At 50.2% G+C, this 27,295-nt stretch overlaps 1 protein-coding gene across 2 annotated transcripts in view; it reads left to right on the top strand.

The window, feature by feature from the left end:
• Positions 1–27,295, top strand: part of LOC102443957 (alpha-2-macroglobulin-like) — a 64,588-nt gene that overhangs the window by 4,494 nt on the left and 32,799 nt on the right. For both annotated transcript variants that reach the window (XM_075902349.1, XM_075902356.1), the window contains exons 2-16: positions 1,660–1,843; positions 4,700–4,856; positions 5,172–5,224; positions 10,073–10,093; positions 14,126–14,294; positions 15,312–15,396; positions 16,247–16,370; positions 18,187–18,304; positions 18,477–18,586; positions 18,788–18,949; positions 19,312–19,539; positions 20,385–20,448; positions 25,247–25,389; positions 26,100–26,249; positions 26,753–26,923. In XM_075902349.1, the coding sequence (XP_075758464.1) occupies positions 1,660–1,843; positions 4,700–4,856; positions 5,172–5,224; positions 10,073–10,093; positions 14,126–14,294; positions 15,312–15,396; positions 16,247–16,370; positions 18,187–18,304; positions 18,477–18,586; positions 18,788–18,949; positions 19,312–19,539; positions 20,385–20,448; positions 25,247–25,389; positions 26,100–26,249; positions 26,753–26,923 (1,939 nt within the window). The remainder of the gene's footprint in view (positions 1–1,659; positions 1,844–4,699; positions 4,857–5,171; positions 5,225–10,072; positions 10,094–14,125; positions 14,295–15,311; positions 15,397–16,246; positions 16,371–18,186; positions 18,305–18,476; positions 18,587–18,787; positions 18,950–19,311; positions 19,540–20,384; positions 20,449–25,246; positions 25,390–26,099; positions 26,250–26,752; positions 26,924–27,295) is intronic.

The raw sequence follows: 27,295 nt of genomic DNA, 5'->3' as shown, positions 1-27,295 counted from the left end.
CAGCACATCCTGGGGAATCAGGAAGCCAGCTTCTGTGGTGCTGTTCACTGAAGTGTCAGCGTGCCCACCAGCAGGGTCTCAAGCAATGTGACTGTCATGTGTTGGTCATTCTGTCATCCGCCCCACCGCCCGAGGGAGAAGCATGTGCGCTGCTTAATTTGTACTGAGGGAAGTGCTGAGGCTCAAGCAACTTTTTTACATTCCCAACTAATGCAGCGAGTTCAGAGGTGCGGAGGCTATCAATTCCCAAGCCCAGAGGTGCCAGGGCTCAGCCTGGCAAGTCCAGCACAAATTTAGCACTGGTGCAGTGTCTGGTTTCCGCATACAGGGTTTTCTGTTCTCTGCCGAATGGGTTGCACACAAAGCAGGACACTTGGCAGTGCTAAACACGGGCCCTGATTCCCCATGGCCTTGCTCCTCCTTTACAGCAGGGCAGATTTGATGTCAAAGGCCACAAGAGCAGAACCTTTTGGGCTCACTCTGCACCAGGTGCCAAGGAGAGGAGAATCAGCCCCCAGCCCTTATTGACCGAGATTAGAAGTAGAGAGAACATCACTCCACGCTTGATCCTAAGCCCAGGGCATGAATGGAGAGCCCTATAGACTCCTGTGGGCTTTGGCTCAGGCCTAGCAAAGGGTGAAGTGGAATTTCATCAGGACCAGGTGATGGCTGCTCCAACCTGACTTTGTCCATTTGAAATCTTAGCTAAGCAAAGGAGCAGCAGGCAGCTGGGCTGTCCAGGGAGCTTCACGCTGCTGCACATCCATCTCCCAGCATGACGCTCAGCCAGCATCTCTGCCCTGCCAAGGCCGGGCAGCTCTCCGGTAGCCCACATGACTTCACTGTGGTCATTGCTGGTGAGGGGTGAGCCAGCCTGAGCAAAGTCCTGGTTAACATTTAAAAGTACCTGGCATGTTTTATCCAGAGATCTCCATGCACATTAAATGGAGGCGTAAGCAGCATTTTCAGGATCCCCGTATCAGAAATGGGGAAACTGAGGGACAGAGCACCTCTGCCACATGCTCAACAGCACACAGCATGTCACTGGAGATGCAGGAACAGCAATGAGTTCCCTGGCTAAAGCCGCTTGCACTGGGCCATGCGCCCCTTCAGCAGGACGGCCATTCCCTACATTCAGAGGCCAGGCCCCAGACAGCGTTTGCATCCCTCCCTCACTGAGGGCAGCAGGTGACACGCCCAGATGGACAGACGGTGGGAGAGGAGGTGAGAGCCTGAGTACGAGCTGCCAGTCTCTACGTGGGCACAAGCATTTCAGAGGAGCTCCCTCCTGGATGCTCGGATAAGATTTGGGAGTCTCAGTACGGGGCTATGGGATACACAAAAATCAGGTAATGCCTGGAGCTTCCCAAGCCACCCCACGCTTGCCGGGAGGTTGAGCAAACAGCCCTTGGGCAGCAGCACTCAAAGGTGACACAGAATGAGTTCTTTCACTCCAAGGGGTGTGCTCGGTGCCCAGCTGGCTAAGCAGAGAGGCATGTTGCATTTTACAAACCCCAAATGCAAGTCCCCATCCTGTGTGCATGAATTGCAGTTTGGATGGGTGGTCAGGATTCGGCTGTCCCACTAGTCCATGCCTTTCCCGCCACGCCTTCTCTGTCCCCCAGCCCTACCTCTCTGACCCTGCCCTTCCCTTCCCAGGCAGTACATGGTCCTCGTGCCCTTTCTGATCCACACTACAGTTCCTGAAAAGGTCTGTATCCAGCTGACCCACCTGAACGAGTCTGTGACACTGAGCGCCACGCTGGAGCATGCAGGGGAGAACCGGAGTCTGATCGCAGACGTGGTTACCGGGAAGGACGTCTTCAAGTGCGTCCCATTCACCGTGAGTATCTGATCCCCATGGGGCTTGTGACCTGAGCCTGTAAGACAGTGACAGCCTGGGACAAACCCCTGCAAGGCCAGGCACTGTCAGAAACCACAGCAGGCAGCAAGCTCCGGTCAGAGACATTCTAAGGAAACCTCCGTTCCTGCCGGCTGTGTGGTGGGTGACTCGTTTGGAGTGGGCTTCTTCAGTCAGTATGGAGCTCCGTGCCCAGCCCCAGCTGGGAGATGCTGTGCTACTGGCTGCGGAGTGGCTGGCTCTGTAGGCAGAGGTGGGGAGACTAAGGGGTGCTGTTACCTCCTCCTGAAGTTTGTACCCCCGGATTTCATACTTGAGGTCTGCTTAAAGCACATGCCCTAGCCCCCAGAGGCAGCTCTTCACTTCAGCAGAGCTTGTGCTCCTCCCCGTGGGGCAGGGAGTTTGTTTATAAACAGAGGGAGGTAGGGTGATTAGATAACAAAAGGCTTGTGTGACGGGGCATCTGATCTGCACTGGCCCTTTAAGGGTAAAACCCACCCCGGGTGAGGGCTGGAGCTGTGGAGCAAGCAGCTGAGGCAGAGACAGCCAATGAGGGCTCAGATGGGGCAGTATAAATAAGGGCTGGGGGGCAGGAGGGACCTGGCTGCCAGAGAAGCTGGTGGTTTCCCGAGATGGAGCAGTGCTGGGCGGGCCAGCGCAGACCTGGGAAGAGTCAGGCAGAGTTGGGGACGCCTGGCCTCACTTCCAGGCTGTGGACCCTGAGAATACTAGGGCTGTAGTTAGAGCAGGGCTGGGGGAAAGCAGGCAGAGCTGGGGAAGCTCTGGCCAGGGGAGTTCCCAGGCTGCAAGGCCTGAGGCTACTAGGGCCATGGGGAGGCAAAGTCTGCAGGTCCACACACCCCTGCCAATGATGAGTGGCCATTTCAGATTAGGTAAAGGGTTAGATGCCTAGCAGTGGGTCACTGAGGCAAGGTGTGTCTTGGGGGGCTGGTGTTATGCATATGTGATGTAGTGGGGATTGTGGCTCTTGCAGCCACAGTGTTCACTCTAGTTTTGCATTCACTATTTGTTATGCTGTATGTGACTCCTACTGGCCTGTGCTGCTCTGCAGTGACTGTGTGGCTGTGTCTAGACCGGCAAGCTTTTCCGCAAAATCATCTGCTTTTGTGGAAAAATTTGCCAGCTGTCTACACTGGCCGCTTGAATTTCCGCAAAAGCACTGACGATCTCATGTGAGATTGTCAGTGCTTTTGCAGAAATACTATGCTGCTCCCGTTTAGGCAAAAGTCTTTTTCTGAAAGACTTTTGTGCAAAAGGGCCAGTGTAGACAGATTTGTTTTCTGCAAAAAAGCCCCGATCGTGAAAATGGGCTTTTTTTGCAGAAAACCGCATCTAGGTTGGCCACGGATGCTTTTCCACAAAAAGTGCTTTTGTGGAAAAGCATCCTGCCAATCTAGATGCACTTTTCTGAAAATGCTTTTAATGGGAAACTTTTCCGTTAAAAGCATTTTTGGAAAATCATGCCAGTGTAGACGTAGCCTGTGTGTGGGGTGCCCAGCGAGGAATGGGATCTTTGGGGAGGGACTCCTGAGGGAAGGTATGTAGGGAATGGCCCAAGTCATCAGACACCTGAGCTAGGTGGAGGATTCAATCAGGTGACACTTTGCCTGGGAAGTAGGACACAGCAGGAGGTGGGGCTGGGTAAGGAGCTGGTGGGGGTGTGAGTTAATTTTTCAGCTAGCTTGGTGAGAGGGGAGCCTACCTGGCTTGGGCCAATCAGGGGCCTAGAGCCCTGACTCTTGGCCCCTCTCCCCCAAGATGGATTGTACTGACTGCTCCTGGTTCCTATAACAAGAAGTCTGTGCTGCGCTGTCAATGAATAAACCTTCCGTTCTACTTGCTGGCTGAGTCTCACAACTGGCTGTGGATGGGGGTGCAGGGCCCGGTGGCTCCCCACACTCTGTGACTGCTTTTAAGAAGCACATGGGATTTCTTACACGCACATCTCTTACATGCACCAGACTAACATGGCTACATTTCTATCACGCACATGGTAGTCAGTCTTACCAGACAAACAGACTGAGTGAGGAATAGGGTTCTTGTCAATCTCAGTTCAGGGCTCCTCTGAGGCTTGGCTTGCAGGACTGAACCCAAGTTCTTGTGGCAAGAGATCCCCACTTTATACATGTCAGTTCCCATTGGGGGCTGGGGGTGTTGCAGTGTCCTGCTGCAACCATCCATCCTTAGGAGGTGTTAATCTGTGTTCTCCAGAGTTATCCTTTGATGGGGAATGTCAGATTTCCTAGTCTTGTGTCTCACTCTATGGGGGGGGGGAGAAGGGTGTTTCTGCCTGTCTCCAGGGTTCATCAATGGCTGCTAATTCAGCCTCAGACACAATGGCTGTTTCCTGGTTATCTTCAAGGTTCCCGCTTCGTGATCATCTGGGCATTTGTAAGGGCTGTCACACTTATACATCCTCCACTCACACCACACAATTGTGCAGAGTTTCAGACAAGATTAATAGTTACTAAGGGTATGTTTACCCTACAGGACAAAGTCTAGTTAAAATAAGCAACATCAGCTATGTTAATTGTGTGGCTGAAGTAGAAGTACCTTATCTCCACTTTTGGTGCTGTCTACACTTCAGGAAGTAGAGGGAAGAATAGTCATTTCTCTACATTTGCTGGCAATACTTCTACTAATGCACCCTAATTAGTGCCCTAGTGGCACTAGCCACCTTAGCTAGCAGGATGCACTGTTGACCCATATCCAGCTTCTCATCCACTGGAATGCCCAGGTCCTTTTCTGCCAAACTGCTGCTTGGCCAGTCAGTCCCCAGCCTGTAGCAGTGCTTGGGATTCTTTTGCTGTTCTCCAGGTTCCAAAGTCCAGTAGCCCGGCAGCAGCGTTTCTCACGGTGCTGGTGAAGGGGCCGACGCTGGAGTTCAGGAGCCGGAAATCGGTACTGGTCAAGAACTCAGAGAGCCTGGTCTTTGTCCAGACAGACAAGCCCATCTACAAACCGGGACAAACAGGTACAGGGAATCAGGTGGGGAATTATATACAGAGCAAGAAATCCTCCCTGCCTCCTCAGACCCCACAACTCGTCACCAAGTTAGTACAGCAGGCTGGAAACCTGCCTTCCCTCCCCCCAACCCCCGTTCCCTCCCCCCACCAGTCACGAGCCTGGGGAGTGTGGTGCATGCATCCTACCCTGCCATGTGCCCACTGGTCACTCCGTCTGGGCCAGGCATGCACGCAGCCCCTGCCTCAATGACTCATGGTGCCTGATAGAGCAGCTGCAATTTTCATAGTGAGAATCTCTTGCTCTCTCCATCATGTCTCCACAGTTCTTTTTCGGATCGTCTCTCTGGATGAAGACTTCCGTCCCCTCAATGAGAAGGTAGGTCTGATCACCCTCGTCAGCGTCCATGGCTGAGCTGGTGAGCACTGATGATGTCCCCTTTAAGGCCCTTGTGATGCCCGAGGATCTTATTGCTTTTAATGTCCATCTAGAGCCACGAGAGCAACTCTGTAAAGCAAATGATCCCTTCAGACTCCCCACATTGTCTTCATAAGAGTCAGATTCTACCATGATTTGCACCCCATTCAGCTTCATTGCCAGAGTGTACCTGGGACAGTATACATCCCTTTGACATAATATGAATCGTGCTTTATTGTACTGTAAAACTAGCTAGTCTCATTTGTATTAAATCATGTTATAAGCCTTTTGTAAATACAGAAATAAAAATGTACACAGTCTACAAGAGTAACATTCATATAAAACATATACTACCTTAAAATGTCAATCAGAACTTAATAACATACCTCTTCCTTGGCACAAAAAATTGCCACCAATATGATAACTATCATGGACAGAGAAAAAAACTAAAAGTATTATCTTTTGACATGGTGATAAATTCTTTTTATATCAAAGAGGTACAATCCACTATGTTTTCAGAAGCTGATAAATTCTAAACTAAAAAAAATGAGGTGAATCTTTTACAGGGCAAAAATGAAGATGTGAATGAATGTTTCCATATCTATCTATAAGAACAGCAGTTTTCCTGGTTTGGAATCTTAATTAAGTATATCCCTTACAGAAATGAGGATTTGATCATTCAGTCAAACATGAGACATCTTCAAAGTAGATAAACAAAGTAGATAAACAAAATATTTGCCACTCTCTGAGTGGCGGATTATATTGCTTAAAAGGTATAAGAAATGAGTATTAGAAACAAATCTAGCCTAACTCTAATAATTTAGAGGGTCTTCTATCATGGCAATATGGAGTACACATATTTCTCCATCTCCTGAAGGCAAGAACGAGGAAAAATTTAACAAAAGCAATACAAGCTTTATGACTTTACAGGAAAAAATTCCCTTCAGCACATAAAAACAAAAGGGGCAGAATTTGGGGAAATCATAAGTGTCCTCAAAAAATTACTGTACTTTGATCTCTAAGGCTGAAATCTGGCCCCATATGAAACTCATAGAGCAGACCTGGGCAAAATATCCTCCTCAGGCTGGATTCCCCCTCCCTCCAAGCCGCTAAATCTAGCCAGCAGCTTTGTGCAGACTCTGTGCCTGTCCCCTTTCCCCACGCACTGCTGAGAGAACCTGCTGGGGCTTTATTTGAACAGCTGTGAGCCCAAAGGAGGATGCAAAGGCTTCATGCACTGCTCCTGCCCCAGCACAATCCCATTGACTGGTTTCTAGCCAATGGGACCTGTCTGCTGTCAACTGGAAGCTTGTGAAGCACCCTCCATCCCCTTCCCCTTAGGCTTCTAAAATCACATGGCCCATGCAGCCAATGCGGGGGCAGGGAGTCTGCTTGAGAAGGCTACTGGCTGGGAGTCAAGTAGACAAGGCTCTGGGCAGAGTCTGCCTCTGGCTCCCCAACCCTTTGCCCTCCTACCCCACATAACCCAAACTCTATGCTGCCACTCCAGGCCCCACATCCCTTCCCAGATTCTACACCCCAATCCACTACCCCAGATCACAACCAAAACCTGCCCCTGCCCCAGGTCACAAATCCCTCTTATCCAAGGTCACAACCCAAACCTCAGCATCTAAGTCTCCTAACCCAGGTCACAATTGCCTCCTTCACCCAAACTCCCTCCCAGATCCTACACCCTCTCCTGCCCCCCAGTCTCTTACTGCAAGCTCCCTTCTGCACCCAACCTCTATTCCAGACCCCACATCTCCTCCATTAATATGGAAGAGTGCAGCCTTGACCACTTTCCACATTCTTGGAGTGTACCCTACCAACAATTATTGCCTCCCCCCTCACATAGAGCATGTGCAATATTATGTTTTTGCATCAAAGATTCCTAGCTCTGGGCCAGCTCTGTTCCCAACATGTGAGCAGATAGAGCATCTCTTGGGCAGAATTAAGGACCTTTTGTCTTAGGTTTTCTTGGTAAGGTGACCAGTGGCTCAAATGATGAAACTCTATCCCTAATAAAGTAAAAGCAGAGACTTGTAGCTTTCTATCCTCCATTCAATTTGCAAATGGTTCATCCCCAAAATCATGTCTTTGGGCTCGTTATAATTGAGAACTAGGCTCAAGAGTTACAATAAGAGGAAAAAACAAGAGGATAACCATTGGAGGTCTCTTGGATATTGTAATTACAATCATACCATCAGCACATAACAAACACTGAACTGGATCTCTCTTAAATGCAATGGAGAGAATTTATTTTCCTTTACAATATCAACCACCTCATTAATATATAAATTAAAAAGAAGAGACCCTGGAAAACAAAGCTGGTATACTCATGCATTAGTATATTTTCCAAAGGCTTTAGTTCTTATCCTAACTATTTTGCACTGGTATAGAGCTGCAAAACTATGCAAAAGTCTTAAATCAGTACCTTTCCTTTTTAATTTTGCCCAAAGTTCATCTTGGTTGATCGAATCAAATGCCATCTTTAGATACAGGAAAGCAGCATATAAACTAGTATCCTTAACCACATTATATTTATCAATACTATGAGATAAAACACTTATCCAATGTGGCTCTACTAAACCTAAAGCTGGAGCCCTTGCCTAATACATTAGCCTCGAAAGCCCATATTTCAAGTCCAGATAATAAAAACCTGTAGTAAATAGGTCTACATGAAGAAGGAATCTTTCTGATCCCTTTTAAAAAAAATAAGAACTGGATTTCCAGCAAGAGGGAATTCATCCAGTATGATTAATGGCAGTAAATAATTTAGCCAAAACGGTGGACTGCTAATTAGAATTCTCCTAAAAATACTTATCTTGGAAAAAATCTTCTTCTGGAACTTTTTTCCATTTCTGGGCTAAAATTAATGCATGTACTTCATTGTACTGTCCTGAAGGCCAGAATAGTAAACCAAAAAAAGGATTCCTCATTGGATCACCTATGGTATAACTAGCCAACGGGATTTTCAGGTCTTCTTTCCTGAGCACGCTCTCTCTCTCTCTTTCTCCATACTGCCTCCCCCCTCCTCAGCTCTCCTCCACTTCCTGCCTCTCTCTCCATCTCTTTCTCTCCCTCTCTCTTCTCCTCCTCCTCCTGCCTGTCTCTCCCCACCCCCCTTCCTCTTCCCCTTCCCCCCCACCATGGCGCTTGGCTGAGTGCTGTCTGCTCAGCCGGGCTGCCGCGAGGAAGGGGGGCAGGGCGGTGATGTACACGGCTGGGGCCAGGGCCATGTACATCACCGCCCTCCCTTCCCCTCCCACGTTGGGGGAGCCCAAACAGCCCCTTGCGCTTCTGGCTCCCCCGGCTGAGGGGCGCAGCACTCAGCTGAGTGCCACAGCAGGAGGGGAAGGGGGGCAGGGCCGTGTACGTCACCTCCCCGCCCCCTTCCCCTCCTTCTGTGGTGGCTCAGCTGAGTGTTGCGCGCTCAGCTGGGCCAATGTGGGGGAGGTGAGGAGGGGTGAGGCAGTGACGTACACAGCCAAGGGGCGGCGCTGTCTGTCACACACACACCCCCGCGGCGGCCTGGCTGAGGGGCGCATCACTCAGCACCACGGCGGGAGGAGGAAGAGGGGGCTGTGACGTACACGGCCCCGCCCCCTGGCCATGTACATTACCCCCCCACCGCCCTTCCTGTCCAACTGGGCCCACCTGAGCGGTGCTCAGCTGGGCCCCAGATGGGGAGCAAGCTGTGGCAAGTGGCCTGTGGCTGCACCTCCCCCCCTCGCCAGGTCTGTTTCCCGCCCCCCTCCTCCCATCCAGCCCCACGGCCCCCATCCCACCCCCCACCAGTGCTGCTTCCCTCCCCCTTCCTCCAGGCCTCCCCATCCTTCCCTACAGCCCCCCATCTCCCCCAGCTCTGCTTCCCACCCCCCTTCCGGCCAGCCCTACCCCCTTCCCCTCCCTGCCTGGTGCCCTGCCCTGCCCTCCTTTTCCCCCTCCCCCTGTGGCACGCTGTGCTGCTCCCAGCTGAGCGGCACTCCCGCCGGGCCCTGGAGGGGGAGCAAGCAGCGGCAAGCAGCCTTTTGGGGTCCGCGCTCCCCAGCTGACCGCCGCTCCCACCGGGCTCACCTGAGTGGCGCTCTGGCCAGGCCCCGGTGGGGGAGCAAGCGGCTGCACGCCCGGGGTCACGTTTCCAGAGTGCCTCAGTGACTTAGAACCCAAGTCCTGTTTGCAGAAGTGACCTGGGCACTCTGGGCCACATTGCCAAAGGGCTGAGGTGCCTACAGACATAGGTTTAGACACCAAGAGGAATTTTCAAAAGCATGCAGGTAGGTTAGGAGCCTAGCGCCCATTGGCTGTGGTGGGAACTAGGTACCTCAGCACTTGGAAATTCAAGTAGGTGCCTGTCTGAATTGTTCGGCACCTAAACTCCTTTACAAATCTGCCCCCGAGTCTCACTGACAGTCAGTGGCTCTTTGGCTCCTAAGTATGAACTGCAAGGGGATGTAGGTGCCTGACTCCCACTGAAATCAATGGGCATGAGACACCCAAGTCCCTTTGTCTCTGGGCCCCAGCACCCCAATTGGTTAGGAAAATGCTAATGAGGCATTTGGGTGATTTTGAAATGTTTGCCCTGAACCCCCTAAATGCAGAACGAAATGTTTGATTTCACTGCTGTGTGAAACTGACCAACTCGGGCTGTAAAGCATTAGAAGGCCCTGCTGGAGTTTCTCACTGAGTAACAGGGCGGGGGCGGAGGGGAATGCAGGGGAGCTGCAGAAATCCCCTGAGCAGGACAAATGAGCTCAGGCCATGTCTGACCTGTGTTTCTGACTCTGCTTCTCCCTGTTCTCCCCACAGTTTCCATTGGTCTTCATCAAGGTAAGTAGCACGTTTGTTTTCATTCTCACAGCTACTAGCTGGAAGCTGGTGGCATCTGCAGGGACTGGGAGACTCCTGTGCTCCGCAGCAGAGCAGGAGTGAGCGTGGTGTCCATTGGGAATGGTTAGTGCAGGTCTAGGAGCCTCGGTGCAGGGAGGCAAGGGGAAGTCTGGAGGAGCAGGAGACAGAGTTCTACTTCCCCCTGGGTGCCAGGTCTCCGGCAGATCAGCCCTGGATCAGAGATTTTGGTCCTTGGCTGCAGCATGTATTGGAACATGGCCAGTAAAGGGGGAAAATGGGCCTTTTCTGGGTTTTTTAGATTCTTTAAAAGAGGCTGACAAGGGTCTTTGTCAAAGTGAGCCTGGATCTGCCTGCCAATTTCATTCCAGTTTAGCTGTCAGTCAGGGCTGTGATTTCATAGCAAAATAATTATGCTAGCGTGGGCGTGGTTATACCAGCATAGAGGTGCCTTAGGCCTGTCTGCACTGGCAAGTTACTGCTCTGTAACTTTCTCGCTCAGGGATATGAACCCCTCCTCCCTCCACAAGGGCATCAAGTTGCAGCGCTGTAAAGTGCAAGTGAAAGCAGGCTCCCAGCTCTTGGAGCAATGCTCCTTGTGGAGGTGGTTTAACTAGAGCACGCTGAGAACTCTTCGTGCATGGGACTCATGGCCGTGTTCAATCACTGCTACTGCAGCACTTTCTACCTGGAAGTGTAAAGAAAACCTTATGCTGGCATAGCTCATTCCCCTTCCAATACAGGGATAAGCTGTATTGGTCAAAGATACACTAGCTGCTTGAACTGGAGCAGTAGCCCAAATAACATGAAATTTAAAACCAGATTAACATTTCCATTGCCTTGTATGTACCTTTGCAGGAAGGTTTTCTCAGCCTGAGATAATTTGAGTAATTCTCTGTTCAGCAGACCAGTTGCCAGTTCTCACTCTGCAAATGTAACAGGAGAGCTCAAAGGATCAGAGGAAACCCATCCTATCCCGCCAAACTTTTCCTAGCCTCACTCTCTCCCATCCTCCTTGCTCATTCCATGCAGTTGTAAGCATGTTGATGGGGTGGGCAGAAATCAACTAGATTCAGTGCTGGTATCTGGTTGTATGATCACATACTGATTGCACAGGACTTCATTGGAAAGGTCTCTCATAATTACAAATCTTTACAGACTAGTGGGAAAGTACAGAGCTGGCTGCCAAGTGCCCTGCTCTAAGCTATAGGAGAGGAAGATTGTGACAGGTTTGGTCATAATTACCCTTGAGACTGTCACCTGATGGGTAGATCTTACTTCTGAACCTGCCTACCTGCCCTCTGGTGCTCCCCACCGCCTTGTCCTGCTGAGCCAGGTCTCTCCTAGTGATGGCACAGAGTTGGGGTCACAGCTCACAGCAGAGCAGAGCAACACAGACCCAGATCTGCTCAGCTCTGGGAAGGCTCAGTCAATGGACCAGGGCCCCAGATAAATCCATCTTGCTTTGTATAAAATGTATAGAGAACGAGCCCATAACTTGTTCATCTCTGTTACCAATGGAAGCATGTTATGCACAGTTTTTGTCCCCTATCCAGGTAACAATATTTAGACTGGATTTATTAATAAATGAAAGTGATTTTATTAAGTATAAAAAGTAGGATTTAAGTGGTTTTAAGTGATAGCAGACAGATCAAAGTAAGTTACTAAGCAAAATAAAGCAAAACACACCAACTAAACATAATACAGGCAGTCCCCGGGTTACATACAAGATAGGGACTGTAGGTTTGTTCTTAAGTTGAATTTGTATGTAAGTCGGAACTGGCGTCCAAATTCAGCCACTGTTGAAACTGACCAGTGGCTGACTACAGGAAGCCCGAGGCAGAGCTGCTCTGCCCCGGGCTTCCTGGAATCAGCCGCTGATCAGTTTCAACAGTGGCTGAATCTGGATGCCTGGGACAGAGTAGCTGGGGCACTGCCGGGTAGGTCCCCGCAGCGCCGGCAGCACCCCAACTGCTCTACCCCAGGCGTCCCCAAGTCAGCCGCTGCTGAAACTGACCAGCGGCTCACTACAGGAAGCCCGAGGCAGAGCAGCTCTGCCTCGGGCTTCCTGTAGTCAGCCACTGGTCAGTTTCAACAGCGGCTGACTTGGGGACGCCTGGGGCAGAGCAGCTGGGGTGCTGCCGGGTTGGTCCAGTAGCGCCGAGGAGCGGCGCTGTGGGACCAAACCGGCAGCACCCCAGCTGCTCTACCCCAGGTGTCGGCGAGAAAAGCCTGGTCTGCTGGGGGGGGCGCACTAGCTGCGTCCCCCTCCCAGCAGACCAGGGAGACGCGGAGCAAAACCGCAGAGTATGCTGGCGGCGGGACTGCGGCGCGTCTCGGCACTCCCGTTGCCCATGTCCTCCAAGGCTTTGCTCCGCGTCTCCCTGGTCTGCTGGGGTGCCCCCCCCCCCCTCAGCAGACCAGGGAGACGCGGAGCGGCTTTTCTCACCGCAGAGGACGCGGGCGGCGGGACTGTCCAGACGCACCGCGGTCCCGCCGCCCGCGTCCTCCGTGGCAAGAAAAGCCTGGTCTGTCGTGGGAGGGAGGGGTGCACTAGCTGCGCCCCCCCCCCCCCCCCCCAGCAGACCATGGAGACGCGTCCTCCTCGGCTTTGCTCCGCGTCTCCCTGGTCTGCTGGGGAGACGCGGAGCAGCTTTTCTCGCCGCGGAGGATGCGGGTGGCGGGACCGCGGCACATCTGGGCGGTCCCGCCGCCCGCATCCTCCGCGGTGAGAAAAGCCCCGTTCGTATGTAGGGATCCGACATAAGTCGGATCCACGTAACTTGGGGACTGCCTGTACATTAAGAGAATCTGTTACAAATCATAATTTCTCATCCTAGTTCTTATTCCAAGTAAAGTTCTTTTCACCTGGGTCCAGCAATTCTCTCTGGGTACGTCTACACTAGCCCCCTAGTTCGATCTAGGGAGGCCAATGAGGGCGACCGAAATTGCTAATCAAGCGCGGGATTTAAATATCCCGCGCTTCTTTGGAATGTTCCCTGGCGGTCGCCATTTTAGAAATTGACTAGTCCGAAGTAACTGCCCACGTCTACACGCGGCAGTGAAACGGGATTCTGAATTAAAGCCCTAAATCAAATTAGCTGTTGTTCCTCCTGGAATGAGGTTTAACAACTAATTCAATTTAAGGGTTTTAATTCGGAATCCCGTTTCACTGTCACGTGTAGACGCGGGCAGATACTTCGGGCTAGTCAACTTCTAAAATGGTGACCACCCGGGCACATGCTAACGAAGCGTAGGATATTTAAATCCCGCGCTTCATTAGCAATTTCGGTCGCCCTCATTAGCCTCCCTAGATCGAACTAGGGGGCTAGTGTAGACATACCCTCTGCCTCTGTCATTACAGTCCTTTTGTTTCCAAATATCCCTGTGAGGTGGGGAGATGGTTTGTAAAGCCAGATGAGGACAATCATAATTTACTTACCTTGCTTTATATAGAATTTCCCTAGGGCAGGAAGCCTTTGTTTGATTCTCTAACACCTGTGCAGAAAAGTACAGAATTCAAGATGGATTCCAGCATCAGGTGACATGGACATGTGTTTTTGTAGCACTTCTGCATGGAGATAGTTTTCTCCTACTCAGTTGTCTCTGGATAATGGGTTATTAGCTGCTTCATTGTTGTTCCTGATAGACTGGAAATAGGTTTTTCCCCACATGAACCCAATGATCATACATCTACAGTCAGTATTCCTAATTTCAGATATAGAACTGGTACATGCATACAAATAGAATCTACACATTCAGAAGATTGCAGGCTTTCCAATGATACCTTACGTGCAATATTTTGCTTAAAGCATGTGTGAGTTGGGCATATTCATATTTAAGACTGCTTCCTTATAGAATATGAAATAGACCATCACAGGGATGATCATGTATTTCCTGTGTCTCTGCTGAGCATTGGACTGAAATGGCCCTGCTCTGAAGCTTCATACTATGTAGCCAGCCTGCCTGTATGAGTCACTCTGTCTTGTGACCTTGTGCTCTCCCCATCTGCAGGACCCCCAGAAGAACCGAGTGTTCCAGTGGCGAGAGGTGGAGTTAAATGGGGGCCTCACCCAGCTCTCCTTCCTCCTCACCTCTGAGCCCATCCAAGGCACCTACAATGTGGTGGTACAGAAGGAGTCGGGGACAAATCTAGAACATTCCTTTACTGTGGAGGAATATGGTAAGGAAGGGTCTCACTCCTGCTGGGGCTGAGATTGTTTGAAGACAGAACTAATGTCTGGGATGTGTTCCTGGCACAAAAATCAATTTAAGATTATCTAGGGTGTCCAGCTTAGTGATGACTTATCTGAGCTAAAGGCCAGGAAAAACTGGATGCTTTAGTGCAAATTATGAGGCACACCTCCTTAGGTGCATGGAGAGGAACATTCATCAGGGTTCAGCTTTGATATAGGCCAGCCTCCATGGAGGAGGGAAGGAAGCACCATTTAACTCCTCTCCTGGGCCCAGCTGCCAGCCCTGCCTCCAGGGACCAGGCAACTGACCTCACCTCCACTTCTGGCTCTGCTCCCACTTGTGCTCCCAACCTCCACTCCTTTACCTTGTCTGCATCCTCCTGGCCCCTGCTTTGGGGGCCCATGGATTATGGGAGAAGTGAGGTAAACATTTTGGAGACCACTACTTTAGTGGAACAAGAACTCCTTCTAGGGTGCCATTTGTAGCTCTTGCACTAGAGTTCAATCTCAGCTTCGAGTCAGGGGTGTGTAGCTTTCTCCCCATGACTTAGACTGCAAGAGTCACGGGTAGTGTTGGGGGTCTTCATGCAAAGACCCATCCATCAGGTCTCCTAGATCTGGGCTGTGATTTCAGTTTCAGTACAATGCAGCTTTATTTTTGTGTGGCCCATTTCCTATCAGTTGTGTGCAGGTTGTGGTAGGGGTGCAGAGCAACCTGTGGGAATGCTGCATGCCAGAGGCACAGTTTGCTCCCCCTGTGTTCTGCCAGTGACACTTGCTTCACTCCTCTCCTCTCCGCCTTTCTCCCACTCCACTCTTCACACCACTTCCTTGTAGCCTATCATATCCAGAACATCAGTGGTGATTTATAGCAGGCTGAGAATCTGGCCCATGCATCGGGGGCCAGGGAGACAGGCTGGGTCTGTCACTCAGTGGGGAAGTGACTGTGATGTGAGTGTGCTCCCTCCGCTCTGTCCAGCATCTGGCCCTTCTCTCCCCCTCAGTGCTGCCCAAGTTCGAGGTGTCGGTGAGGATGCCCAAGAAAATCACCATCCAGGACGAGGAGCTGAAAGTAGCTGTCTGTGGCCTGTGAGTTGTTGCTCTTCTTTCTGCTCCCCCACCAATGCCTTCCCACTACCAGCCCGGAAACCAGAGCTGGAGGAGGCCCCTTGGGTCACTTTTACTCCATCTCCAGCCCATGGGCAGGATTGTTCCCTGCTCTCTAGTCTGCCCCCAGCTCTGGCTTCAAACGTCCCAAGGGATGGGGCTCCTCCCCCTGCCCCAGGAAATGAAGCCTCAGCCCTGAACAGCTTCCTGTCATTAAAGTTTTCTTCTCTCTTCAGTCCAAATGTCCCCTTTCTTAAGACCATTCCACCCCATGAGCAGACTCACCAGATTTATCTCCATCCTTTCCTCCTCACAAACCTCTCCCTCCAGCTCCTTGCCCATATTCATGAGAACACCCTCCCATGTGTCTCATGCTTTGGGGTGAAGAGATGCCTGGAGCTGAAGGGGTGTCCTGTAGGAAGCAATGGCTGGAGATAAGTAAGCTCTCTCTCTGCAGTGCTAGTGAGGCACCAGCTGGAAGACAGTGTTCAGCTCTGGCCCCACAGCTCTGAGGAGACTACAGCTAGAAACCAGTCCACAGTTCTGGGCTCTTCCATACCAGAAAGTTTGGACTAAATGAGAGGCAGCTGGGGAAAGGGAAACTCACCTGATTAAGGGCAGAAGAGCTGGACTCTCAGGCAGCATGTCCTAATGGTCTGCTATGGAGTTGAACCCTTTCCCCTGGGAATGGTTGCAGCCCCATCACTTGAGTCATGGAAAAATAGGCACAGAGTCCTCGGGGTAACAGTGTAAAGGGCCCCAAAGGCCACTTCTGCCTGCCTCTTTCTCTCCATCTAAGCATCGTGCGTCTCTTTGACCCCACTGGTTACAGATACACCTATGGGCCCCCTGTCCCCGGCCTCGTGAGTGTCCGTGTGTGCCGGAGGTTTTCCCAAGGCAGGTCAAGCTGCTATGGAAGAGAGAGCGAGGCTGTGTGTGAGGAATTCACCGGGCAGGTGAGTCCAAGATGCAAACCATAGTCAGGAAGCAACTCTCTTGGGGATGGTGATCCATGTCTGTCAGAAGGGGTTGTTAGACCTTAGCTGGCATTCTGTGCTCACTATGGAAGGCTCTGTCACAGGTACTGGTCAACAGGAGGTGAGGCCTGGACTCGGATACAAATTCTGAAGAGAAACCCCTCAGGTGAAATCCTGGCCTCATTGAAATCAACGGCAAAACTCCTATTGACATCAGTTACGTCAGGATTCACCCCATGCTGGGTGTTTCTTCTAGCTGGGAAAGAGAGGACCCTGAGGGGTTTTTGGATCTGAATGGGATTGAGATGGGGAAGAAAGTGGGAGCAGAGCAGAGGTGAAATCAAGAGGGAACTGTAGGATCTGGAAGGGTATGTCTACACTACCCTCCTAGTTCGAACTAGGAGGGTAATGTATGCATACCGCACTTGCTAATGAAACCCGGGATTTGAATTTCCCGGGCTTCATTAGCATAAGCGAGGAGCCGCCATTTTTAAATCCCCGCTGCTTCGAACCCCGTGTAGCGTGGCTACACGGGGCTCGAACTAGGTAGTTCGGACTAGGGTGCCTATTCCGAACTACCGGTACACCTCGTTTCACCTCGGGGTTCGAAGCAGCGGGGATTTAAAAATGGCGGCTCCCCGCTTATGCTAATGAAGCCCGGGAAATTCAAATCCCGGGCTTCATTAGCAAGTGCGGTATGCATACATTACCCCGCTAGTTCGAACTAGCGGGGTAGTGTAGACATACCCGAAGAGAGAAGTCAAGAGGAGGAAGAAAGAGACAGGGCAAGAAAGTAGAGAGAATGGGGTAGAGCAATAAGGAGAGAGGAAGAATATGAAGGAGAAAAAAGTGACAGAGAAAATAGAAAAAACTTAAAAAACAACAAATAGTCCAGTATCAGAGCGGTAGCCATGTTAGTCTGAATCTGCATAAACAATGAGAAGTCCTGTGGCACCTTAGAGACTAACAAATTTATTGGAGCATAAGCTTTCATGGGCAAAGACCCACTTCGTCAGATGCATCACATATTCTAGTAGCATCTTGAAGACTAACAAAACATGTAGATGGTATCATGAGCTTTCATGGGCACAGCCCACTTCTTCAGATGACCAGAGCGTTTGAAGTCCAGATCCAAGAATAAATAAGGGAAGGGAGGGGGAGGAAACAGGAGGAGAGGAAGAAAAAAGAGACAGTGAGTAGATAAGCTTCGGGAAGGGTGGGAAGGGGGAAGCTGAGTTAGTCTGTAACAGAAAAAACTTAAAAAACAATGAATAGTTGAAGATTTAAAGATTAAATGGTTACAAGAGTCTGATAAGAACCATTAGCGCCTCCATTGTTTAGAAAATAGAGCTGAGTTAGACAGAGGGAGGAGAAAGACAAGAGAGAACAGGAGGAGGAGGAAGAGAAAACATGCCTGGAGAAAGCAAGAGGGTTCTAAGGTGGGACACAATAAGATGAATCACACTGATGGGAAGTTGCAAATCGAGGGGACGTGATCTGAAAAATCAGGGAACCAGGTGGAAACCAGGTGTGTAACCTTGAGAATTTTTAGTGCAATTCATCATGGAAGGCAGCAGACACGTAGGATGAGCCACTGGGAACCAGAGATACCTCAGCTGATTTGTTGCAGAGGAAAGAAAAAGAGGGTGTCGGGCTGGACCAAGCCAATAAGAGGCTGGGGTTAGGACAAACCGAGCAGCTGGCAAACGTCTTGGAGGTTGGCCTGATCGTGTTCCCGCAGACCTGAATTGAACAGGGATTTGCAGGGTGATTCCCTCTTTGGTCTCTCTCTCAGGCGGACAGTCAAGGCTGTGTCTCCAGTGTGGTGAAGACTAAAATATTCCAGCTCAAGCGAAAGGGTAGTTACGAGATGAAAATTGAGGTGGAAGGCAAGATCACGGAAGAGGGGACAGGTATGCCTCATGCTGACCTGTGGCACTGTGGGTGTTGCAAGCCGGCACTGAAGGGCCCTGGCACAGCTGGACAACATGATGGTGGGGGTGGTGGAAGGGGGGAGGGGGGGATGAAAGCATCTGGAAGGTCAGTACACTGGTTCAGGCCCCTCATTGCCATGTTTCCTTGCAGGGGTGGAGCTAACTGGGACAGACTCCAGTGAGATCACAGGTACCATGAGCAAAATCAGCTTTGAGCAGGTGGACTCTCATTACCGGCCAGGGATCCCCTTCTTCGGGCAGGTAGGGAACCTCTGAGAGCCCAGGCAGTTACAAGACATGAATACAGTCCACTCCAGGCTTGCAATCTCACGCTCTGGGGAAAAAGTAGCACTTGCGTCTGCAGCTGCCACAGGGCGAAAGCGTGGGCAGCGGGCCAGTAGGACATTGGGAGCTGCTTTCCCTGCCTGCTGTAAGCAATAGCGATTGGATTCACTCCTTTAGGTGAAGCTGGTGGATGGGACTGATGCTCCAATCGCCAACGAAAGAATCCAGATTTCCATGGGGGGAAACAAATATAAAGCCAACTACACGACGAATGAAAAGGGCCAAGTCTGGTTTTCCATAGACACTGTCAACTTCACAGACACCTCTATTCAGATTGCGGTAAGTGGCTGAATCCAGGGACCTAGGGGGTGGGAGGTGTCACTGACTCAGCTCCCAGGGAGCGTCCTCGGATTTACTGATCTCTGTGTTCGTCAGGAGATAAAACAAAGGGTTGTCTGCTTGGCTGGGAATTTCAGTTTCCTCCTCTCTATGCCTGGATCTCTCTGGTTAGCACACGCTCTGTCACTCTCCCTCTGGTTCTCCGGCTCTAGCCCCATGGCAGTATGAGAAATGCAGATCAACGCGCTGTGCCTTGGAGAATCTGCAAAGGCCGTGTTGAGAGCATGGCCGCTTCCTTCTGAAATGGGAGGAGATGTGTTACCCACTCTTTGATCTGATGTGGAAATGTTCTTCTTTGTCAGGCCACACATAAATCGGAACTGAACTGTTACGACAGCACCTGGGTCACCCCCGAGTACGGTAGTGCCCATCACTCAGTGACGCGCTTTTACTCCCCGAGTCAGAGCTTTCTCAAAATCGAGCCCGTGCCTCAGACTTTTAGCTGCGGCTCCAGTGTGGGAGTCCGGGTGCACTATATCCTGAAGCCAGAGGCCGTGCAGGAACAGAAGGAAATCGTCTTCTACTACTTGGTAAGCCCAGACCCCCAGGGACCTTTACCTCCTGACACAGGACACAGTGCCCAGACCCCCGGAGACCTTTACCTCCTGACACAGGACACAGCGCCCAGACCCCCAGGGACCTTTACCTCCTGACACAGAGAGACCTTTACCTCCTGACACAGGACACAGCGCCAAGACCCCCAGCGACCTTTACCTCCTGACACAGAGAGACCTTTACCTCCTGACACAGGACACAGCGCCCAGACCCCCAGCGACCTTTACCTCCTGACACACAACACAACGCCCAGACACCCAGCGACCTTTACCTCCTGACACAGGACACAGCACCCAGACCCCCAGCGACCTTTACCTCCTGACACAGGACACAGCACCCAGACCCCCAGGAACCTTTACCTCCTGACACAGGACACAGCACCCAGACCCCCAGCGACCTTTACCTCCTGACACAGGACACAGCACCCAGACCCCCAGGGACCTTTACCTCCTGACACAGGACACAGCACCCAGACCCCCAGGGACCTTTACCTCCTGACACAGGACACAGCACTGGAGGCCAGACATCCATATATGTCCCATGTCACCAAACTACCCTGAGGGCAGGTTCACTTGACTTGACAGATACGTGTAAAAGCCACACAGGGAAATGCAGAATTGCCCAGGGAGTGAACGGCCTCTGCTGGGAGAGAGAACTTCTGACTTGGTCCAGGTCCCAGTAAAGTCCCGTCTGGGTCTGGGACTCTGTGAGACTCCGGGGGTCAGTACAGACCCTCAGCCCCAGCCCAGCCTTCCCTGTGAGCATCCTGCCCCCATCCCCCACCAGGTCCCTGTGACAGGAGTTTTCTTCTTACTGGCAGGTGATGGCCAAGGGAGGCATCGTGAGTGCAGGCACCGAGGAGCATCCTGTGGGGGATGGGGAACGTGAGTAGAGCCGTGTGAATAAAGGAGTTGCCGGGTCACTGGCTGAACAGAAGCCCCCGCCCCTCCCCCCCCCCCAAAACCCAATTGTTTGGGGGCAACTGAATCATTTCACTTTTCTTTAGAGCTGCTTTAATCTCTTTTGTAAATAGAATTGAAGGGAAATTTCAAAACAGCTTTTCAGTTTCATTGAAAAATTGAACCTTTTGTTTAGGAAGTGCTGAAACAAACCTTCTCATTCGTTCTAATTTTGTTTCTGTCCAAAATCATTTGGTGAATTTAACCTAAATATGTGAAATGCTTTGGTCTCCCTCAGTCGGCACTTTTCACCACAGAAAAAATGCACCTGAAAAATTTCAGCCTGTTCTTATTGTGAGCTTGTGCCACCCCATTCACTGTCTGTGCTGGTATAGTGAGCGGCTGTCTCTGAAAGGGATGCCCAAACTAGCAGCCTTCTCTCCTCTTTACTTTTTCTCTTACACTTTTTCTTTTTTGGCTCTCTTGGACACCTTACAATCCCCCCAACTGATTTCATTTCCTTAATGGCAGTTTAACAAGGGAGCCATTTATGGAGGACCAGGGTGGCAGTAGGCCCAAGTTTAAACTTCTGGATTTCATATTTAAGCTCTGCTTCAAGCTACGTGACCTGACTCCAGAGGCAGGTCCTAACTGCAACAGAGTTTGAGCTGCTTGCATCTTTGGCTTTGGGGCAGGGAGTTATGAAAAGAGGGAGAAAGGGAGATTAAGAACAACAAAATTCTGGGCATGCAAGTAATCGAAGGATCATTATATCATCATGAAAACATTGCTGTAAAAGATAGTAGAAAAAAATAATATGAATGAATGTTGTGCTACTGGTATTTGCATTTGAATCACTGCTGTTAAACTTAAAACTTAAAAAAAGAAGTGGTCCTGTAGCACCTTAGGGAATGTCTACACAGCAGGTTTAAAGTTGAATTAAGCTACACAACTTAAGGTATGCAATTAATGTAGATGTCTAAATAGCTTAATTTGGCTATTGGCATGATCTACACAGCAGGAAGTTGAAGGAAGAACACTCTTCCTTTGCCTTTCCTTACTTCTTGTGAAATAAGGGTTACAGGAGTCAGAATAAGAAGCCCTCCAGCTTGACTTTATTTCAAAATAAAGGCTTGTAATGTAGACACGCTCTATGCTATTTCCGAATAATTTCAGTCATTTCAAAATAATGCTGCTGTGTAGACATACCCTTAGAGACTAACAATAAAAACTGCTCTTAAACTTATGATACCATCTACATGTTTTGTTAGTCTATACGTGCTACCAGACCATTTGTCTGTTTGTTTTTAAGTTTATTCTGTACAGATTAATTCGGCAACTTCCTGAAGCTTGAAAATGCATTCAGCTTTGGATTAGTCACTGTAGACCCCAAAGAGTTAAAAAGAGATCTCACAAAACTGGGTGATTGGGCAACATAAAGGCAGTGTTGATAAGTGCAAAATAATGCAAATGGGAAAATAAAATTCTAATTGCACATGCAAGATGATGGAATCTAAAATGGCTGTTACCACTCAAGAAAGAGATCTTGGAATCATTGTGGCTAGTTCTCTGAAAACATCTGTTCAATGTGCAGTGCAGTCTAAAAACTAAAAAGCTAACAGAATATTGGGACTCATTAGGAAAGGAATAGATAACACAAAATACCATATTGCCTCTGTATAAAGTCATTGTATGCCCACATCTTTCGTTACCCCATCTAAAAAAATCCTTAAAAAAGGTATTTCATATTTGGAAAGGGTACAGGAAGGGCAAGAGAAATAGTTAGGGGTAAGGAACAGCCTCCATATGGAGAGAGATTAACAAAACTGGGGCTTTTCAGCTTGGAAAAGAGATGACTAAGGGGGTGGGGGATGTGTTAGAGGTCTAGAAAATCATGAGTGATGTGGAAAATTATAAGGAAATATTCATTTCTTCACTAACATAACAGAAGATGCTCACCCATTTAAATTTATGGGCAACAATTTAAAATGAACAATTATTTTTTCACGGTCAACTTGTGGAACTCTTTGCCAGAAGATGGTGGAAAAGCCCAAACTATAACAGGGCTCCAATAAGAACAACATAAGTTCAAGGAGGGTAGGTCCATCAATGGCTACTAGCCAGGATGGGCAGGGAGGTTGTCCCTAGGCTCTGTTTGCCAGAAGCTGGGTATGGGTGACAGGATGGATCATGATGATGCCTCTTCTGTTGATTCCTTCTGAAGCACCTGGCATTGGCCATGGTTGGAAGGCAGGATACAGGCCTAGAAGGACCTCTGATGTTCTTATATAGAGCTGAAATATATCTGCTCCCTTGGTATAACCCAACAGACCCCACACCCCTTCCAGAGCTGAGAGAGCTCAGGAGCCCTGACAGGGTCTGCCTCTCCCCAGAGTTAGTAACTTAGGGTATGTCTACACTACCCCGCTAGTTCGAACTAGCAGGGGTAATGTAGTCATCCACAGTTGCAAATGAAGCCCGGGATTTGAATTTCCCGGGCTTCATTTCCATGAAGCCGGCCAGCGCCATTTTTAAATGCCGGCTAGTTCGAACTAGTGGGGTAGTGTAGACATACCCAAAGTAAGAATAGACATTATATTTTATGGCTAACTGCTAAGTTGTCTGCCAAACAGAGTAGAGTTCTCCATTGCCTTAGTAGCCCTGGATAGAGGTGGGGTGTGTGTGTGGGGGGGTGTAGTTGATTTCCTTCCCCCATTTGGTGCTTGGCTTGTACTGAGCATGCTCAGTAACACTGCTGAAGCCTCTGTCCTCAGTCCACCCCCCATGCTCTCACTCTCTTCTCCCCCCCCCCTTCACTGCATGCATAGAGCAGCCCCTGCTACCAAAATCTGAAATGGTGGCCTTGCAATTTAAAAGGCTCAGAGGAGTCCTGCAGCACCTAACAATATATTTTTGTTAGCCTCTAAGGTGCTGCAGGACGACTCGTTTCCTTAATGGCAGTGTCAAGAGATTCCCACTTTCATTCGGGCTGGCTGGACAAATTCCACTGGGATGAGCAGAAGAGTGTGGAATCCCACCCCCTCTATAGCCCTGTGGGCACAACCCTCCACACCGAGTCACTGCACGGCATGAGCTCCTCTCCTTGCTTTCATTTGCATGGGGCTCCAGGAGGACAGTGCCAGACTCTCGCTGGATTTTCCACCAAATCTACCTCTCCTGCATATCCCACCACAGGCGTCTGCAGTAGGAGTCAAGGGGCTCCGCTGTGCACCAGAATTCTTAGTCATGTATTACGGGTTTGATCCCCTAAATGCTTGGGGTTTGATCACCTAAATCTTGCTGTGCTGATCAAGCCACCGATGCCTGCCTTCCTGCCCTATGGGGCTCCCCACCATCCTGTCCTGCTGGACCAGATCCTCTGGTCTCCTCCCAACCAAGGCACAGAATTAGGATTACTGCCCCCCAGGAGAGCAAAACAGAACCTGTTCAGCTCTGAGAGAGGTTAACTATAAGGGCTCAGCACCCAGGAACACAGACCCCAAAGAGGACCAAGGCCCCAAATCCATTTTACTCTGTGTAAAAGTTTTACACAGAGAAAGCTCCTAATATCAGTACCATTTATCAATGAAAGAGAGAGAGGCACAAGCCCACCCTGGTAATAATTATTTACACTTGGCTTGATAATAAACAAATGCATTTTTATTAAGTATAAAAAGTAGGAGTTAAGTGATTGCAAGTGAAAAAAGATCAAAGTAAGTTACTAAAGATGCCAGCTAATTCTAATCCACTAAGAAACTTGTTACATGCAAATTCTTATCCTAAACAGTTATTCTGGTCAAGGTCTACAGCTTTTTTCAGAGATCTTTGTTGCCAGGTTTCTTCATGTGTATCCTATTAGCATGGGGTAGGCAGTTTCACAGGCAAGCTGAAGACAAAGACCTGACAAATTTCAGTTTTTAAAATACACTTTCCCCCAGGGTGGGGACCCTTCATTTAGGCTACCCAAACCCATGGAAAAGTACTAGATTCAAGATGGAGTCTAGTAGCAGGTAGTCACATGTCTTTCTAGGACCAATCATAGTTTGGGCTTACAGGACAAACAAGACTTTTCACTGGTCATTGGTTTGAGTACTGAGCCGTTATGTTCCTAAAGTATCCCTGATGGTGCTCATTACCACATTCAGAATTCAAGCCAGATTCACACTTCATTTTCCTAATTCCACATACAAGAACAGTGATGACACACAGGGATACATAAGGAGTGTGTGAGTGCTTCCTCCCGCCCCAAACGGGAGGGCCAGCCCGTCAGGCGTCTCAGTCTGCTCCATAGTGTGGCACCCCCCTTCCTCCATCCCTCCTTCCCTTCTCTCACAGGCAGTGGGGAAGGCACAGCCACTTGGCTCCAGCCTGTGTGGTGCCACTTCTCAGCAGTGCTGCCCTGGGGAATGCTGGGAAAAGGCAAGTAGGGAGGGGAGGAGAAAGAGCAGACCAAAGGTGGACCAAGAGGATGGGGAGAGGTGTCCTCCTCCTTTCCCTACCATGCAGAACAAGAATCATACATGCACAAAAAATGGGACATTCAGATTCAGCAGATTGTAACTTTAAAAGTGACATGTTGCATGATGCATTTTGCATAAAACATCTTTGAGTTACATATATTCATATCCAAAAGCCAATTTTCATAAAGCATAGGGGAGGGACCCCATGACACTGTGTTTAAAGCACTTTTCAGGGTGGCTGATGTTGCAGACGTGATGAGGGAGCCTAGGGAAGTGTGTGGTCCTGGAGCTCATTCTCATCCTCTTGGCTCTCTGTTTGCCAGTTGTCCAGGTATTTGAGCTGAGGGTCCCCGTGGGGCCCGAGATCGCACCCCTGGCCCGGGTACTTGTATACACCACGTTACCCAGCGGGGAAGTTGTCGCCAACTCGGAAGATTTCAAGATTGAAAACTGCTTTGCCAATAAGGTGAGCATCCTGATCTGCAACTCACACTCACCCCATGGACCATGGCCCGTCTGTAGAACCTAGAATGGCAAACTTCACAGGAAACTCAGGAAATGTTCACTAGCTCCATGAGCCTGCCAGGCCCTGACCAAGGATCAGCAACTAAATATGAGAGATGAACGCACTTCAGGACTAATTTGCATGGGCAAAATTATGGAAGGTGCAAGCAGAACTAACATATAGGGGGAGCTGCTGGTCATCTTTGAATTGTATTCATCAGGAGTGAGGGGCACTGGCAGGGCTGTGAGGGGAGCCTGTGGCTGGAATAGCAGGGGGCTGCAGGGCAGGGCTGAGGGGCACTGGCAGGGCTGTGTGGGGAGCCCAGGGCTGGAATAGCAGGGGCTGCAGGGCAGGGCTGAGGGGCACTGGCCAGGCTGTGTGGGGAGCCCAGGGCTGGAATAGCAGGGGGCTGCAGGGCAGGGCTGAGGGGCACAGGCAAGGCTGTGAGGGGAGCCCAGGTCTGGAATATCAGGGGGCTGCAGGGCAGGTCTGAGGGGCACGGGCAGGGCTGTGAGGGGAGCCCAGGGTTGGAATAGCAGGGGGCTGCAGGGCAGGGCTGAGGGGCACGGGCAGGGCTGTGTGAGGCAGTTCCAGGTCTGGGTTGTGCTGTGGGGCAGTGTGTGAAGGTATCTGGAGAAATATCTCCTCTAAGACTTTTCCTGGCATTGCAGGTCGACTTGCATTTCTCACCAGTCGAGGGCCTCCCAGCCTCTGATGCTCACCTACAGGTCAGAGCCTCCCCGGGCTCCCTGTGCGCCGTCCGAGCTGTGGACAAGAGCGTTCTCCTCATGAAGCCTGAAGCTGAGCTGTCGCCCAGCTCTGTAAGTCCCAGCCTGGTCCGGTGATCAAAGGGCACAAGAGCCGGTGGTGTCTGGAGAGTGCAGAGAATCACGTGTGAGGCTGAGGGCAGTCTGTCTGGTACTGGGGTGCCCCTTGTCAGCACAGGGTCTGCACTGCGGGTTGATCTATGTCGGGCACTCGTGAAAACTGTTGCTGCACCCCATGGTGTTTAGTTCTGGGGCCTGGTGTGAGGACACAACCACACGTCCTGATTTATTATTGTGGCGCCACAGGGCCGCCCTTGGTTATTATGGAAAAGGCAGCAGCGAGCATGCTGCTCTGACTGTAGGGTTTATTATTGTAGGGTCACCCTTGGGCACTGGGCTTGCACACGTGGGTGTGTTCGTGTAAAGTTGTCTGTGGTCACTAGGTAGTGTCTGAAATTGCTGTTGGTTTAGAATTTCCTCACCAGATAGTAGGGTGGCGTATGCTGGTTTGTCATTATTGGGCCTGTGGCCACTGCCATCGAGTCGTGTCCCCGCAGGTGTACGATTTACTCCCGGTGAAGGACATCAGGGGCTATGATTACAGGGGGCACCATGTGGAGGAGGAAGACGAAAACCCTTGTGTGAGTCTCAGCAATGTCATTTTAAACGGATTCATCTACACGCCCGTTTCTCCTGACGGGGAAGGGGATGCCTTCCACATTCTCAAGGTGAGCGCCAGGCCTCCCGGTAGTGTCTGAAATTGCTGTTGGTTTAGAGTTTCCTCACTGGACTCTGTGTGGGTGCATCTACGCTGCACTCTTAGCGTGTAATAAAATACACAATTTGCGCTACACAAATTGCATCTCTTATTTCGATTCTTTTTCAAAATAGGCTATTTCAAAATTTGGCACGTCTCCACAGCACCAAATTTCCAAATAAAGCGCTATTTCAAGACATCCTTTATGCCTCATGGAACGAGATTTACGGGGATGCTGAAATAGCACGTCCACTATATTTCTATATAGCGGATGCACTCAAAAGACACAGGGTAGATAGTCCGGGCACCTCTGGTATCCGGAAATAGCATTGCAGTGTCGACA

The sequence above is a fragment of the Pelodiscus sinensis genome, chromosome 1 (genome assembly GCF_049634645.1).
Source record: "Pelodiscus sinensis isolate JC-2024 chromosome 1, ASM4963464v1, whole genome shotgun sequence".
In the NCBI taxonomy this organism is placed as follows: Eukaryota; Metazoa; Chordata; order Testudines; family Trionychidae; genus Pelodiscus; species Pelodiscus sinensis.
Note: the sequence above shows the minus strand (reverse complement) of the source record. Positions and strands in the feature narration are given on the sequence as shown.